Source organism: Gymnoscopelus microlampas (genome assembly GCF_963454915.1).
Source record: "Gymnoscopelus microlampas genome assembly, chromosome: 18".
NCBI classification, from domain to species: Eukaryota; Metazoa; Chordata; class Actinopteri; order Myctophiformes; family Myctophidae; genus Gymnoscopelus; species Gymnoscopelus microlampas.
The window spans coordinates 27,024,532-27,040,053 of record NC_139955.1 but is presented as its reverse complement, the minus strand read 5'-3'; the positions used below and the strand labels follow the sequence as shown (position 1 = coordinate 27,040,053).

The following is a 15,522-nucleotide window of genomic DNA, read 5'->3' as shown; positions in this document are numbered from 1 at the left end:
TGGACTTATTCTACAGTATGGGGGGCAACACTCTCACAGAGAGATGCATTTGTAAAAAAAATAAAAAAAAATAAAAAAAGAAATAAACTGCCTGACACAAGTTGACACACTTGAAGTCTTTCAAGTGTGCCTCTTTACACAGTCTGTGGATTTTAATGAGCTGATCCACTTTTATAGTAGTTAAGCTTGAAGACATTTTGGAATTGAAGCACACGCATCCTCAAATGGCCATTGATAATCGATCATTCATTCCCACACACATATTAACAGTTGTGGTCTCTTTAAGTTTCTCTTAAATTAAATTAAATCAAATTAATGAAAAACAAACAAACAAACAAAAACTTTCCTACGTTAAAGAATTCATGGTCATGGACCACATGTAATACCTTCATGAGTGACAACATGTAATACCTTCACGGGCGACCAGTGGTCCACCGACCACCAGTTGAAAACCTCTGGGAAAGTGATTCCACAAAACAGGCAAACAAACAAACAGACAAACAAACAACCACAACCAGAAGGAAACCTAGGTACCAGGTAATATAAGCATGTCCACCAGTTGCACATTAACTACACATTAAAGTAGTAATGATAATAAATAATAATAAAAAATATATTACTGAAATTATGCCATTTTCGATCTGAACACTCTTGCAAATCACATTTTGAATGAAGGACTTTAACTTGTATTTCTAGTCTGGTATTTCTACTTTGACTAAACATAAAAGTAAAACATCTGAGTACTTCCACCACTGATTCATAAGGCTCAACCAATGATATGAATTAGTTTTACTTTATCATTTGTATCCCTACAATATCCTATCATTTGTCAAGTAACTGTCCAGGGTGCTGATTGTTATTTTCTTATTTTTTCCATATATTTTAATGCTAGAAGTCTAGCTCTTAAAATGTATTGACAAGACATGAAGGCTACAGCTTAGAATTGTAAAGCTGTAGGATTCGTGGAGAAATTGCGTTAGAATATTATTTAGCAAGCTTCTGCAGTCATTCTCTGATTGTGCAAAAAAAAGAAGAAAGGCAATATTTTCTTTGCAGTTTTTTTTTATTACATTGTAGTAATATTATATGTCCACGTGGCGACAGTGTAGACCATAACATTTTGATGCTCATTACAGTCCCGAGGCTCCTCCCAATGTCAGTCTATGATAACGTTTCCCTGGGCTATTGTTGCAAAGAGACGAGGGGATGAAGGAGAACGGATCTTGAACGTTCATGCAGCAATAAATACCAATTTATACCTTCTATTTGTTTTTGGATTTTCGATGGACGAATAGATCTGGATCTATTTTGTTCACGTTGGATGGAATTATGTCTGTACCAAGGAGCTCTATTGTGACATACGTTGTGCTCGTGCTGATAGAGTGTTACTGGGAAACGGCGGCCGGGCAGCTATCATATTCTGTCTTTGAGGAGGTAAATCCTGGAACTTCTGTTGGAAATATCGCTAAGGATCTAAACCTCAATGTGCAAGATTTAGAATCCCGCATGTTTCAGATTGTTACCGGATCAAAGAGAAAATATTTCGATGTAAACCTAAAGACTGGTATGCTCTACGTCAATGAGAGAATAGACAGAGAGGAGCTTTGTCCTGACGATTCCAAATGTTCCATGAGTGTTGAGGCCGTTATTAGCGACCCATTAAAAATCTATCGTATTGAAATTAGCATACTGGATGTAAACGACAATTCGCCATCTTTTTTGAGTGCCTCTCAGGTAATTAATATAACCGAAATTACATTAGCTGGAGCAAAATTCCCATTACAGTCAGCTCATGATGCAGATGCTGGTAAAAATACTGTAAATACATATAAGCTTAGTCAAAATGAACACTTTTCTCTCTCGTCACAAAAAGGTGAGAGTGCATCGCCTGAATTAATACTTCAGAAAGCTTTAGACAGAGAAACACAACCTATTATCCAAATCACCCTGACTGCCATTGATGGAGGGAGTCCAGCAAAATCTGGCACAATGACTGTTCTTGTAAATGTACTAGATAATAACGACAACCCTCCTGTTTTCAGTCAAACTTTATACAAAGCCAGTGTTCGTGAGAACGCACCCATTGGCACGTCTATAATAACACTGAATGCTACTGATTTAGATGAGGGGCTAAATGGAGAATTATTGTATTCCTTCAGCAATGTTGGCCGAGGGAAAAAGGCGGAACTGTTTTCCATAGATCCAGATACGGGGACTGTAAAAAATAAAAGGAATATTGATTTTGAAGAAAATGATGCATTTGAGTTCCGTGTTCAAGCCAGTGACGGTGCTCAATATCCAATGACCTCACATGCTAAATTACTGATTGAAGTTTTGGATGTTAATGATAATGCTCCCGAGATCTCAGTGACGTCTTTAAAAAATACAGTGAACGAGGATGCTTCCATAGGAACGGCTATTGCGCTTGTTTCTATTCTTGATAAAGATCGAGGCGTAAATGGGATGGTGAATTGTAATATTAAAAACAATGTCCCATTTAAATTAGAGTCAAACTACAAGAACTCTTATTCATTGGTGGTTGACGGGCCGCTGGATAGAGAGAGTGCTTCACAATATAATGTCACCCTCATAGCTACTGATGATGGATCTCCTCCTCTCTCTAGCACCAGTGTTATTACTGTACGGATCTCAGATGTCAATGACAACAATCCTCGTTTCCTAGAACCCACCATTAACGTTTATGTGAGAGAGAATAACCCAGTAGGAGAAGTTATTAAAACTGTATCAGCATTTGATGCTGACTTCGATCAAAATGGCAAAGTGAGGTATTCCTTATCAGATAGTATTACTAACACACTGTCGATACCTACCATGGTAAATATCAACCCTGAGACTGGGGAAATAGTAACCTTGCAGTCTTTTAATTATGAAGAGTTGAAAACGTTCTACTTTCAAGTTCGGGCCACGGACTCTGGTGTTCCTCCCCTCAGCAGCAACGTGACTGTAAATGTTTTTATCCTGGATGAAAATGACAACAGTCCTGGGATTCTAGCACCCTATTCTGAACACGGCTCCATTAACAATGAGAACATTCCTTATTCTGCGGAAGCTGGATACTTTGTGGCCAAGATCAGAGCTGTAGATGCAGACTCTAGCTATAATGCTCTGCTTTCTTATCACATCTCTGAACCAAAGGGAAGCAACCTCTTCCGAATCGGAACCAGCACTGGAGAAATCAGGACTAAGAGGCGAATGAGTGACAATGACCTGAAAACTCACCCCTTAGTGGTGTTGGTTTGTGATAACGGAGAACCATCCCTGTCAGCTACTGTGTCTATTGATGTAGTGGTGGTTGAAAATACAGATGACATTCAGACTCAGTTCAGACATGTGCCGATAAAGGACAACAGCTTCTCTGATTTAAACCTGTATTTACTGATTGCCATTGTATCAGTGTCAGTGATCTTTCTATTGAGCCTCATTAGTTTAATAGCTGTCAAATGCCACAGGACAGACAGCAGTTTCAGCAGGTACGGTGCCCCAATGATCACCACCCATCCTGACGGCAGCTGGTCTTACTCTAAATCTACTCAGCAGTATGACGTGTGTTTCAGCTCAGACACACTGAAGAGTGACGTAGTAGTTTTCCCCGCGCAGTTTCCGCCTGTCGATGCAGAACTTATAAGTATCAATGGAGGGGACACTTTTAGTCGGACTCAAACGTTACCTAACATAGATAAGGTAAGAACAATACTAATGCAAAATTAACCTGATTTATATATTTTTCAATATTTCCTTTGACAATATCATGTTTTTATTTCTTGATATTTTGATAAAGTATGTTACTTTGACATGGTTTAAATGCAGGCCCTTACTACTAAAACGGTTAAGGAATTGATTTGGCTGCTGATGCACTTTTGACTTAGGCTTACATCATTTTCACAATATCCTTCCAAAAACGTATACATAGACCTACTTTATGATGATGAATCCAAAAAGGGTGCTCCCAATTAACACCATATAACCGTCATGTTATGTCAGGAAGGTTAACGCTAAGAATAGCATTATATGTTGCATTCCATGTCTGCTTCTGTCGTGTCTATAGTTTAGAGAAAGACACCACGAAGCGCTTTGGAGCATATAGTGGAGCAGATTGCTGAAACGATCTTTCACTTGGTGATACAAGCACCAAATTTGGCACACAAGTGCTTCAGAACCTACTCTCTCAGAAAAGTACGAGATCCACTTGAAAAAACAATATGGCCGCCATTTTTCAAGATGGCCGCCATTCGAAGTGGTTTTAAATGGTGTTTGAACTATATTTTGATTGAATAATCCTATTTTGATGGTCTATACATCCAAATATATGTTTTTGAGTATGTGAAATCCAATTCTGCATTTACAAAATTTTAATTATTGGATATTATGATGATACAAATGCTGTGCTGTGCTGTGCTGTGCTGTGCTGTACTATACTGTACTGTGCTGTGCTGTACTGTACGGCACTGTACGGCACTGTATTATACTGTACTGCACTGTACGGCACTGTACTGTGCTTTACTGGACTGGACTGGACTGTATTATACTGGACTGTACTGTATTGGACTGTAGTACTGTACTGGACTGTACTGTATTATGCTGGACTGGACTGGACTGGACTGCACTTTGGTCATATGGAACCAAACCGTAACAGTTTGGTTATTCTTTTAGTCCTCACATTTGCAGACACACAACTGTGTACACTTAAGCATGAAGTGGTAGCATTTGCATCGTCCTCGGGATTCAGTCTTTTAGACACATTTTGTCAACTGCTCACAAGTCTGAACAATAGGTGGAGGGATTGTCCAGACCTCTCCATCTTTTTGCCAGCCACAGTTGGCAGGGCTTTCAGTTTGCATTTTGCACACTGTTGCCTGACATGCAGTTTTCTTGCCTTTACCATGAAAAGCTGACACAACTGTCTTTCCACTGGCGTGGAAGGACAGCATGCCACTGGATTTCTCTGGGCCAACAATTACTACCATATCATGAATTGGCAATCACCTAATGGACTGACCCTGGCCAAATTATACCCACATCATTTCTAAGCCTGCACTGACTGCAACAACAAGAATATCTGTGTTGCATGCCTCAATCAACACAGACTTCATTTGTTGCTTGGCTGCATGGAGAGCATGTGTGAAGATGCTGGAGTCAGCTTCTTCGTGGTTGCAAGGACTTAAGCCTTCAAGGCTGATGAGTTTGTTTGTCTCCCGCGCTGGCACATCCTGTCAATTCAGGTGCGGCAATCTAACTACAATACTACAACAAACTAAACTTGTAGTTGAGATATATACAGGGGCTTATTAGCATTTGGGACATTAACGTATACTACAGTACAAACTACAATGAGTACACCACTACAACAGTTAGTAAACTACACCTACAGCTAGTACACTACAAGCCGACACTGAACCCCATGCTGAGTCTCACAGCAGTGATGTCACCAGTGTGCCCGGGTTGTGCTTTGACATCACTCTTATAAAAAATGACAAACCAATAGAGCTTGACCACAGCATTTCAATGAATGATCATGGATGTTTCCCTTCAACTTAATGCAATATCTGTGATCAGACAGCTTCCGAAAATGCTCATTTTGAGTCACGTAATAACCGCCATCTTGAAAACTGGCGGCCATATTGGAATTCAATTGACACTATTGAGTTCTTCCAGTCAGAATACATTCATTTTGATGTTTGGATCATTAATACATTTGTGTTCATTCAAGTTTTACTTCAAAAAACATTTATTTTGCATTTGATGAGCCGGCCATCTTGAAAACTGGCGGCCATCTTGGATTGTCAGCTGGATCTCGTACTTTTCTTAGATAGTACATCCTGGACATCATTTGTGCCAATTTTGGTGCTTGTATCACCAAGTGAAAGATTCTGATGGAATATTGACTTAATATGCCCCACTAATAGCCTAACATTAGTTTCAGTGGGGACTATAACTGTCCATGGTGCTGAAGGCCTTTTGACTGATTAAATGAATTCAGTATTGCCATTCAAGTCATTTCCAACTCAGACTCTGACTACATGCAATGACCACATATAGTTTTCTATAATTAGCATAATCTTTTGACGATCGGGTTGCTTTTTCAAGGTACACACACTGTCAAGCAGGAATGGTATGATGTCATGAACGCTTACTGGCAGTGGTTTGGTCATTTGACAGATTCTTATGGTCCTTAACCATCCCTCAAAAGTTGTATAAAACTTAAAAATATTTATTCAATCTCGATGTATTGTTGCTTGTTTCAAAAAGGTAAAATCCACACGCTTTTATACTTTTACATTAAAATTTTAAATATTACATTAATCATACTGAATTTAGTTTCGCTGGCAGTGTCAATCCACTGCGTGGCATTCATATAATTATCAGTCTTACAATATAAAATGTATATTGTAAGACTGATAATTATATGAATTACTGTACATGAATCATTTATATTATAAATCATTCATGTACAGTAATTCCGTGGTTTTTGTGTGGCTTTTCAGAGATTAGAATTCAGGATATGAAGCCTACTAATTTAGTGCGGTGTGAAACTTCAAATGGCTGTGGTTATTTCAAATGTCCACGTGGCGACACTGTAGACCGTAACATTGAGAGATTATTTTGCATATACGCCCCTCCCATATTCAGTCTTTGGACGTAATTTTCCCTGGGCTTTGTTATGAGACCCTGCGCTAGAAGAAACGAGAGCCAACCCTTCTGCGATTCAAATATTATTTAGCTGCATTGGATTCTTGGCTTATCGACGGATTCATCTATATTTGGATCTATGTTTTATTCATGTTGAATGGAATTATGTCTTTACCAAGAGGAAGGACCTCTATTGTGACATATCTGGTGCTGGTGTTGCTCGAATATTATTGGGAAACGGTGTCGGGGCAGCTGTCTTATTCCGTCTCTGAGGAGGTAAACCCGGGGACTAATGTTGGAAATATCGCCAAGGATCTTAACCTCAGTGTACAGGATTTGGAGTCTCGCATGTTTCAGATAGTTACTGGAGAACAGAAAAGATATTTCGAGGTAAATCTAAAAACTGGTTCTCTGTATGTCAACGACAGAATAGACAGAGAGGAGCTATGTGCGAAGGCTACAAAATGCACAATAAATGTAGAGGCTGTCATTAATGACCCTTTAAAGCTTTATCGTATTGAAATTAATGTTGTTGATGTTAATGATAATTATCCATCATTCACTGCCAAGTCACAAAGTATTGACGTAGCCGAGAGCCTATTGCCAGGGGCCAAATTCCTTGTGCTATCAGCATACGATACGGATGTAGGGAAAAATGATATTAGCACATATAAGTTGAACGCCAATGAACATTTTTCTTTAGCGGTGCACAAAGGAGAGAGCGTGTCTGCTGAAATAGTGTTGCAGAAAGCTTTAGACCGAGAAAAGCAGCCTCTGATTAAACTCACACTGACCGCTGTAGATGGGGGGATGCCTTCGAAATCGGGAACATCCGAAATAATTATTTATGTTTTGGACACTAATGATAACATTCCAGTATTTGCTAAATCACTTTATAAAGCAACTATCACAGAAAATGTAGCACTTGGCACGAGTGTGTTGATTTTAACCGCAACAGACGCCGATGAGGGATCAAACGGGGAGATATCATATTCTTTAAGTGCAAAAGACCAAGATCACATTCTGAAAATATTTGAAATTAACAACGAAACGGGACTATTAAGTATTAAAGGAAAAATTGACTTTGAGGAAACCCCGGCATTTGAGATCCGCGTGCAGGCCAGTGACAAAGGCCAGCCTCCATTGGCAGCACAATGTAAAGTGCTTATAGAGGTAGTGGATGTTAATGATAATGCTCCCGACATCAAAGTGACATCACTGCTAAAAACAGTGAAGGAAGATGCCTGTGAAACTTTCAGTGTTATAACCGTGTAATGCATGGAAAGTTAGTGCCATCTAGCGGATATGGTAACACTGTTTAGTTGCGCCGTACGGGGCTGATACGCATGCGCCAAACTTGTTATTGCCAGTGTGAAAAAAGGTCGATGGAGATCGGAGGGGGAAATGGTACGTACGGAGTTATAAACATGCAAATATAGTGTAAAGTTGTACCAAATGTTCCATCAATACAAGTTTTGGTTTCCGTAGCATGTTATGCTCTTAATAAGGTGCTTATGTGGTTTTACATTTCTATTTCAGTTAAATTACCTGCTAAACCTACAACGACTACCACCGTGAACAAAGGGAGCGTGTTTACTTGTTACTAGGCTAAAGCTAGCCGCCCATAAACGCAGACTGGCACTTTAGGAGTTTCTTCTCAGTGTTAGTATTCAGGGTTTTATTGTATTGTGTGTGATTGTGAGCGTGAAAGGCATAAAGAAGCAAAAAGACACGTCCTCTTTTGTGTGGTTTATTATTGTAGGGTAATCGTTGAGTAATTAATACCTAAAACCTCTGACCATCGAGCCCTATTACGGAGGGATCACACTCCCAAGATAGGACAGACATAGGCCTGTTTTGGTAAAATCCGTACAGTAATTTAACATCCTGGTATAACCAGCGGTTATTTTACATCTGTGTCTTGTGGGAGTGAGACACAGAAAAGTAATATGTACGTGATATATAGAAGCCAGTCTGCACGACGAAGCTAACGCTAGGCTAGCGTCGTCTTTGTTAGGGTGCTTAGAACCACGACGGGTCGGACGAGAGCCAGTGCTATCCTCGCTGCATGGAGGTGGACCGGGACGGACGATCGGTTTGAAGCAAGGCCTACAAAGGACAGATGCATGACATGCTAGACAGGGGGGCTGCTGTTCTACTGTCGCAGGTTGAAATGGACAGATGGAACGGAGCTGTGTGGTGGATCAACCACCTTGTTGCTCCAAACCCTCACTCCACCTCCACACCAGTTCGGATTGTGTGGGACAGCAGTCAGGAGTTTGAGGGCGTGAGTATGAACAGTATTTTGCTCAAGGGCCCGGACGTCTTGAACCCCATTCGTGCCGTGCTGCTGCGGTTCCGGGAAGGGGAGCACGCCGCCATCGGAGACATCTCCAAGATGTATAACTCTGTGTGGTTGGAGGAGAGGGAGGTGCACCTTCACCGGTTCCTCTGGAGGGACTCACCAGCAGAGGAGATCAGGGACTACGCTGTGGTGAGGGTCAACATGGGAGACAGGCCGTCAGGCTGCATCGCGCAGGTGGCTATGCGAGAGACAGCCAGCTTGCCTCAGTTCAGCGATCGGGCGGAGGAGAAGAGCATCATCGTTGACAACGCATATGTCGATGATTTATTTGCTTCCCACAATGACCCTGAAAGACTAAGTGTGATTCTGGAGGGGGTCACGACCATTCTGGCAGCTGGGGGGTTCCGTCTGAAACCCTGGGTGCGGTCTGGCCACAGTGGGAGGGGAGAGGAAGGACCTGCCAAGCCAGAGACATTGTTGTTACCAAACCAATTGCGGGAAGAGGACAACAAAGCCTTGGGGGTGGGTTACCATGTTGGAGAGGACAGGCTATTCATCATGGTTGGGGTCAATTTCTCCACAAGAAAAAGGAAAATGCGGGTCGAGGAGGACCTCGCCGAAGAGGAGGTGGAGGAAAAGACACCAGACCCTCTCACACGCCGTGTGCTGCTGAGTCAGGTGGCGGGTCTCTATGACCCCATCGGCCTCGCTACGCCTATGAAGCAGAAGGGTGTAATTTTAGTAAGGAAAGCGTTTCAGGCGGCCGGGCAATTAGTCAAGGACACTTGGGATGATCCGCTACCTGACGAGCTGCGACGGAAGGCAATCGTCTTATTTCGGGAATATGCCTGTTTGAGTTCAGTCACCTTCCCCAGATGTATTACGCCTCCCGGCTGGGTGGGCAAACCCTGGGGAGTTACATTCTCCGATGGGAGCTCGGAGTCTTATGGTGCTGTCATGTACCTTCGCTGGGAAACTAAGAGCGGGACCAAGGTGCGTTTGGTGGAGTCAAAGGCCAAATTGGCTCCACTAGACCAAAAAGGCGACGCTGTAAAGGCGGAGATCTGCGGGGCTGTCTTTGCCTCCCGGCTTAGAAAGTTCATTGAGAAGCAAGGCCGTTTGGAGATTGACAGATGGTTTCACCTAATCGACAGCCAGACGGTGTTGGGAGCCATACAACGTGACAGCTATGGCTTCCAAACTTTCTTTGCCAACCGGGTGGGAGAGATCCAGAAGGCGGGGCCGGTGACAGATTGGTGGTGGGTCTCCGAGAAAGACAACATAGCTGACCTCGTCACCAGAGATGGGTGTTCTCCCGAGCAGCTGGACAAGGACTCTGTATGGCAGAACGGTCCAGCATTCCTGACCAAACCACTGGGAGAATGGCCCATAAAATCCGCTGCGGAAGTAGCTGCAGCATCAAGGGAGGAGGTGAGGACGCTACAACGAAAGGCGTTCTCTGCAGTCACCACCAGGGCCCAGGCATTACGACAACACCAGGGCAGTGACAAAGTTGCTTTGCCGGTCATCGACAAAGGGTTGTCGACAGTCAGTGACACGGGGCCTACTCCAGGAACAGGCGGGGGATCTGCGGCTGCAGTGCCTGACGACGGAAGACAGAAGTTGTGGGGCACGGGGCTCGTCGATCAAGTGGACTTGACGAAGGACTGCTCTCTGTCGTTCTTCTGTGGGGTTGTGGGCTATGTGCGCAGATTCCTTTATATGTTGCGCAGCAAAACCAACCATCGTGTACAACGGGGGGCTGTACTGTTGGCCAAGGAGCGCGAGGCAGCTTTCATGGACTTGTGTCTTGCTGCCCAAGCAGGTGTATCGTTCCCCTCAACTACCCTTAATCGCTTGGTGGTGGGGAAAGATCAGGCTACAGGCCTGTGGTTGTGCCGCGGTCGCATCCAAACCGCGAGCAAGAGCGGTGGTATTCCCCTGATCCCGTATGGAGCGCGGCTCGGCACCCTCTTGGCCGAGGAGGCTCACAACATCAACCATGAGGGAGTTGCTGGGACAATCCTGCGGATAAGGGGGAAGGCGTGGATTGTGCAGGGCCCGCGAGTTGTGCGCAGGGTGATAGACAAATGTTTGGAGTGCCGGAAGAGGAGAGCTGAGTTAAGTACTCAGATCATGGGTGATCTCCCGGTGGAGCGTACAAACCCTGCACGTCCATTTGAGTACACTGCCTTGGATTTGTTCGGGCCATACACAGTGAGGGACTCGGTGAGGAATCGCGTCAAGAAGAAAGTCTGGGGTGTGGTTTTCAGTTGCATGGCCTCGCGGTCCATTCACGCGGACTTGGTCGTTGACCTGTCAACTGAGGGCTTTCTTCAGACCTTCCAGCGATTCACTGCTCTGAGAGGCCATCCACGCAAGCTATGGTCTGACATGGGGACCAATTTTGTAGGGGCAAGACCTGCACTGGAGGACCTCTACACGTTCCTTGCGGCCATAAATAAAGATGTGGTCCAACACAGAGCGGCTGTGACTGGAATCGACTGGGCGTGGAAGTTTAGTCCAGCAGATTCACCGCACCGCAACGGGGCAGCAGAGGCAGCTGTCCGCATCATAAAGAGAGCACTGAGCAGTGTGGGAGGGACTGACGACCTGACGACGTTGGAATTCCAGACTCTGCTTTTCCTCGCTGCTAACCTCTCTAACGAGAGACCGATTGGTGCCCGGACTCAGCTCCAGGAGGAGTCCGTGGACATCATCACACCAAACTCGCTTCTGTTAGGGCGAGTGGACCCCGAGGGAGATACCCGGGGTTTCGACTTCCCTGATTACCCTTTCAGTCGGCTGCGGGCGGTACAACTGGAAGTGGATAAGTTCTGGAAAAGGTGGAGTCAGCTGGCAGGTCCACACCTGTTCGTCAGGCAGAAGTGGCACGTGTCGTCCCGGAACGTGGCTGTCGGCGACGTCGTGTGGGTGGCGGACCAGAACGCTCTGAGAGGACGATTCCGGCTGGGTCGTGTCATTGTAGCGGTTCCAGATGGCCGGGGTGTCGTAAGGGACGTCAAGGTGCGGACTTGTCCGAGCGCACCCATCAGCTGGTCCCAGGTGAAGAAGGACGAGGTGTCGTGGCAATCAACCATCCTTCATCGTGACGTGCGGAGGCTGGTGGTCCTCATTCCGGCGGAAGATCAACAACAGGTTGATAAGTCCTCTTGAAGGGTACCCAAACAAAAAAGCTAAAGACTTGTGTGTGTTGTGTGCATTGTATTTATAGTTAACGGGTATCCCTTGAGGGCGCTGAGTGGTTAAAGGGCAAATCCAACACTCAGTTAGGAGCGAGGCGGTGGTGCTGACCTCCTTAAGTAAAATTAAGGTGCTTTTTTATTCGTTGTAACCACCTTAGTTATTTATTTGCGAGACCTCTTTGAGTCTATTTATAACAGTAATTATTTAATACTTTTTTACATTGTGCATGTTGGCTACAGTATGTGTGGCCTGTTGTTTACAACACAGCCCAAATGGGAGGTGTGAAACTTTCAGTGTTATAACCGTGTAATGCATGGAAAGTTAGTGCCATCTAGCGGATATGGTAACACTGTTTAGTTGCGCCGTACGGGGCTGATACGCATGCGCCAAACTTGTTATTGCCAGTGTGAAAAAAGGTCGATGGAGATCGGAGGGGGAAATGGTACGTACGGAGTTATAAACATGCAAATATAGTGTAAAGTTGTACCAAATGTTCCATCAATACAAGTTTTGGTTTCCGTAGCATGTTATGCTCTTAATAAGGTGCTTATGTGGTTTTACATTTCTATTTCAGTTAAATTACCTGCTAAACCTACAACGACTACCACCGTGAACAAAGGGAGCGTGTTTACTTGTTACTAGGCTAAAGCTAGCCGCCCATAAACGCAGACTGGCACTTTAGGAGTTTCTTCTCAGTGTTAGTATTCAGGGTTTTATTGTATTGTGTGTGATTGTGAGCGTGAAAGGCATAAAGAAGCAAAAAGACACGTCCTCTTTTGTGTGGTTTATTATTGTAGGGTAATCGTTGAGTAATTAATACCTAAAACCTCTGACCATCGAGCCCTATTACGGAGGGATCACACTCCCAAGATAGGACAGACATAGGCCATGTTTTGGTAAAATCCGTACAATGCCAAACTAGGAACTGCAGTTGCTTTAGTGTCAATTCTCGATAGAGATGGAGGCAAAAACGGACAGGTAAAATGCCAAATCACAAATGAGGTACCATTCAAATTAGAGACCAATTATAACAATTATTATTCTTTAGTGATTGATGGGCACCTTGATAGAGAGAGCACGCCCCAGTACAACCTCACCATATTAGCCATCGACGAAGGTACACCCCCTCTCTCCAGCAGCAGTGTTGTTGAAGTACACGTTTCTGATGTCAATGACAATGCGCCTAGTTTCTCAGAACCGGCCATTCGTGTTTATGTAAAGGAGAACGGTCGAGTAGGAGCCGTTATTAAAACAGTATCTGCTGTTGACTTTGATAGCAATGAAAATGGACATATAAGCTATTCTTTATTAGATAGCAGTAGCAATATTGTACCACTGTCTACATTGGTGAATATCAACCCAGAGACAGGAGACATAGTCAGCATGCAGTCATTTAACTATGAGGAGTTTAAAATGTTCCAGTTCAAAGTTCAGGCAACAGATTCTGGTGTTCCTCCCCTCTGTAGCAATGTGACTGTGAACGTTTTTATTCTGGATGAGAATGACAACAGTCCAGGGATTCTGGCTCCCTATTCTGAACACAGCTCTGTTAACAATGAGAACATTCCATATTCTGCTGAAGCTGGATACTTTGTGGCCAAGATCAGAGCTGTGGACGCAGACTCTGGTTATAATGCACTGCTTTCTTATCACATCTCTGAACCAAAGTCAAACAACCTCTTCCGAATCGGAACCAGCACTGGAGAAATCAGGACTAAAAGGCGGATGAGTGACAATGACCTGAAAACTCACCCTTTAGTGGTGTTAGTTTCTGATAACGGAGAACCCTCCCTGTCAGCTACTGTGTCTATTGATGTAGTGGTGGTTGAAAGTACGGGAGACGTGCATACTCAATTCAGACACGTTCCGATAAAGGAAGAGAGCTTCTCTGATTTAAACCTGTATTTACTCATCGCTATTGTATCGGTGTCAGTGATCTTTCTACTGAGTCTCATCAGTTTAATAGCTGTCAAATGCCAAAGGACAGACAGCAGTTTCAGCAGGTATGGCACCCCGATGATCACCACCCATCCTGACGGGAGCTGGTCTTACTCTAAATCTACTCAGCAGTATGACGTGTGTTTCAGCTCAGACACACTGAAGAGTGACGTAGTAGTTTTCCCTGCGCAGTTTCCACCTGTAGATGCTGAACTTATAAGTATCAATGGAGGGGACACTTTTAGTAGGACTCAAACGTTACCCAATAAAGAAAAGGTAAGAGCTTGATCTTATTTCCCCCCCCCCCCCCCCCCCCCAGCTCATCAAGTGCTATTTTTGCTAAATGTCTCAATCTTATTGAATAAGCCTATGTGTTTCAAATAATCTTAAATACACTTTTCTTTTATTGTGCATTATTTACGGTTGATATCCACTAGTAATCTGTCCATTTCCTTTTTTTCGTGGTCAAGGCGCTCTGTTTTTCCTTCACATGAAGTAAGAGCTTACCATTATCAAACATAAAAGGTGTCATTAATGAATTGTCATGAATTAAAATTCATGATTCACTAGTCTAAACAACAGTATCATGACTCATAACAGACTGCAGTGGCTGTATTGCAGTAATGCAGTGCTGTCCAAGGTCCTGAAAGGTTAACTTCCTTTTCTATTTTCCAAACAAAGAATATGTTGTTCCAAAATAGACTGTTTTCGATTTGATATAGATAGAAACAATCTGTTATCTATTAAAGTGGTTCTCAAAGTGGGGTCTGGGGACCCTCAGGGCCCCTTGGGGGGGGGGGTTCCAGGGCCCTACAGTGTTGTAACTCCGACAGTGTATTGGTCCACTTGGTTACATTAACACTGTGTTCTACAGTGTAGATTGCGTCCCAGAGATTAAAAACCATATCAACTGAGGGTCCGTGGCCTAATGCATATCAAACTGGGGTTCCTTGAAATGAAACAGTTCAACTTTTGAAGTCGATGCGCTGTCCATGGTACTGATATGGTTGTAGCCAAATTATGTCAGTATACTGTAGATATTATTTTAATTATTTAATTAAAAAACTGTTGGGGAGAAGAGACCATTAGAATTACGTCAATGTAAACCAATATTCTAACTATGCAGTATGCCGTTCATTGATTTTCACTATAATAAGCACCTTAATAACGATGAAAATGTCACCCCTACTTAATTGCTAAACACTGTAATTCCAGGGTTTTAATAAACAGCCATTCATTGTGTTGGCAAGTCGATATATTTGTTCCTGAATTATAGGGCCATGCAATATAATAATCCCTGTTATTGTGAAGTCAATTTAAAATTGTATGTCGAATTTTCACTTGGTGTCGCTAGAGACCACAGTATGGCCAATCTCAAGAACCCCTCCTCCGTTAATGATATAAGAAAAGCGTCATCACCCAGT

At 43.4% G+C, this 15,522-nt stretch overlaps 3 protein-coding genes across 6 annotated transcripts in view; all 3 read left to right on the top strand.

Annotated features, from left to right (window-relative positions):
• The window catches only part of LOC311065416 (protocadherin alpha-C2-like), a gene marked incomplete at its 5' end in the record, with an annotated part of 173,695 nt that overhangs the window by 67,095 nt on the left and 91,078 nt on the right, over positions 1-15,522 (top strand). The window lies entirely within an intron of this gene.
• On the top strand, positions 1,330-3,729 carry LOC311033430 (protocadherin alpha-4-like; the record flags this gene model as incomplete). Its single annotated transcript, XM_084040941.1, has 1 exon — positions 1,330-3,729. One exon carries the CDS (start codon positions 1,330-1,332, stop codon positions 3,727-3,729), a length of 2,400 nt encoding a protein of 799 aa, XP_083897067.1.
• LOC311033429 (protocadherin alpha-8-like) lies at positions 6,814-14,386 on the top strand (the record flags this gene model as incomplete). Its single annotated transcript, XM_084040940.1, has 2 exons — positions 6,814-7,906; positions 13,083-14,386. 2 exons carry the CDS (start codon positions 6,814-6,816, stop codon positions 14,384-14,386), a joined length of 2,397 nt encoding a protein of 798 aa, XP_083897066.1.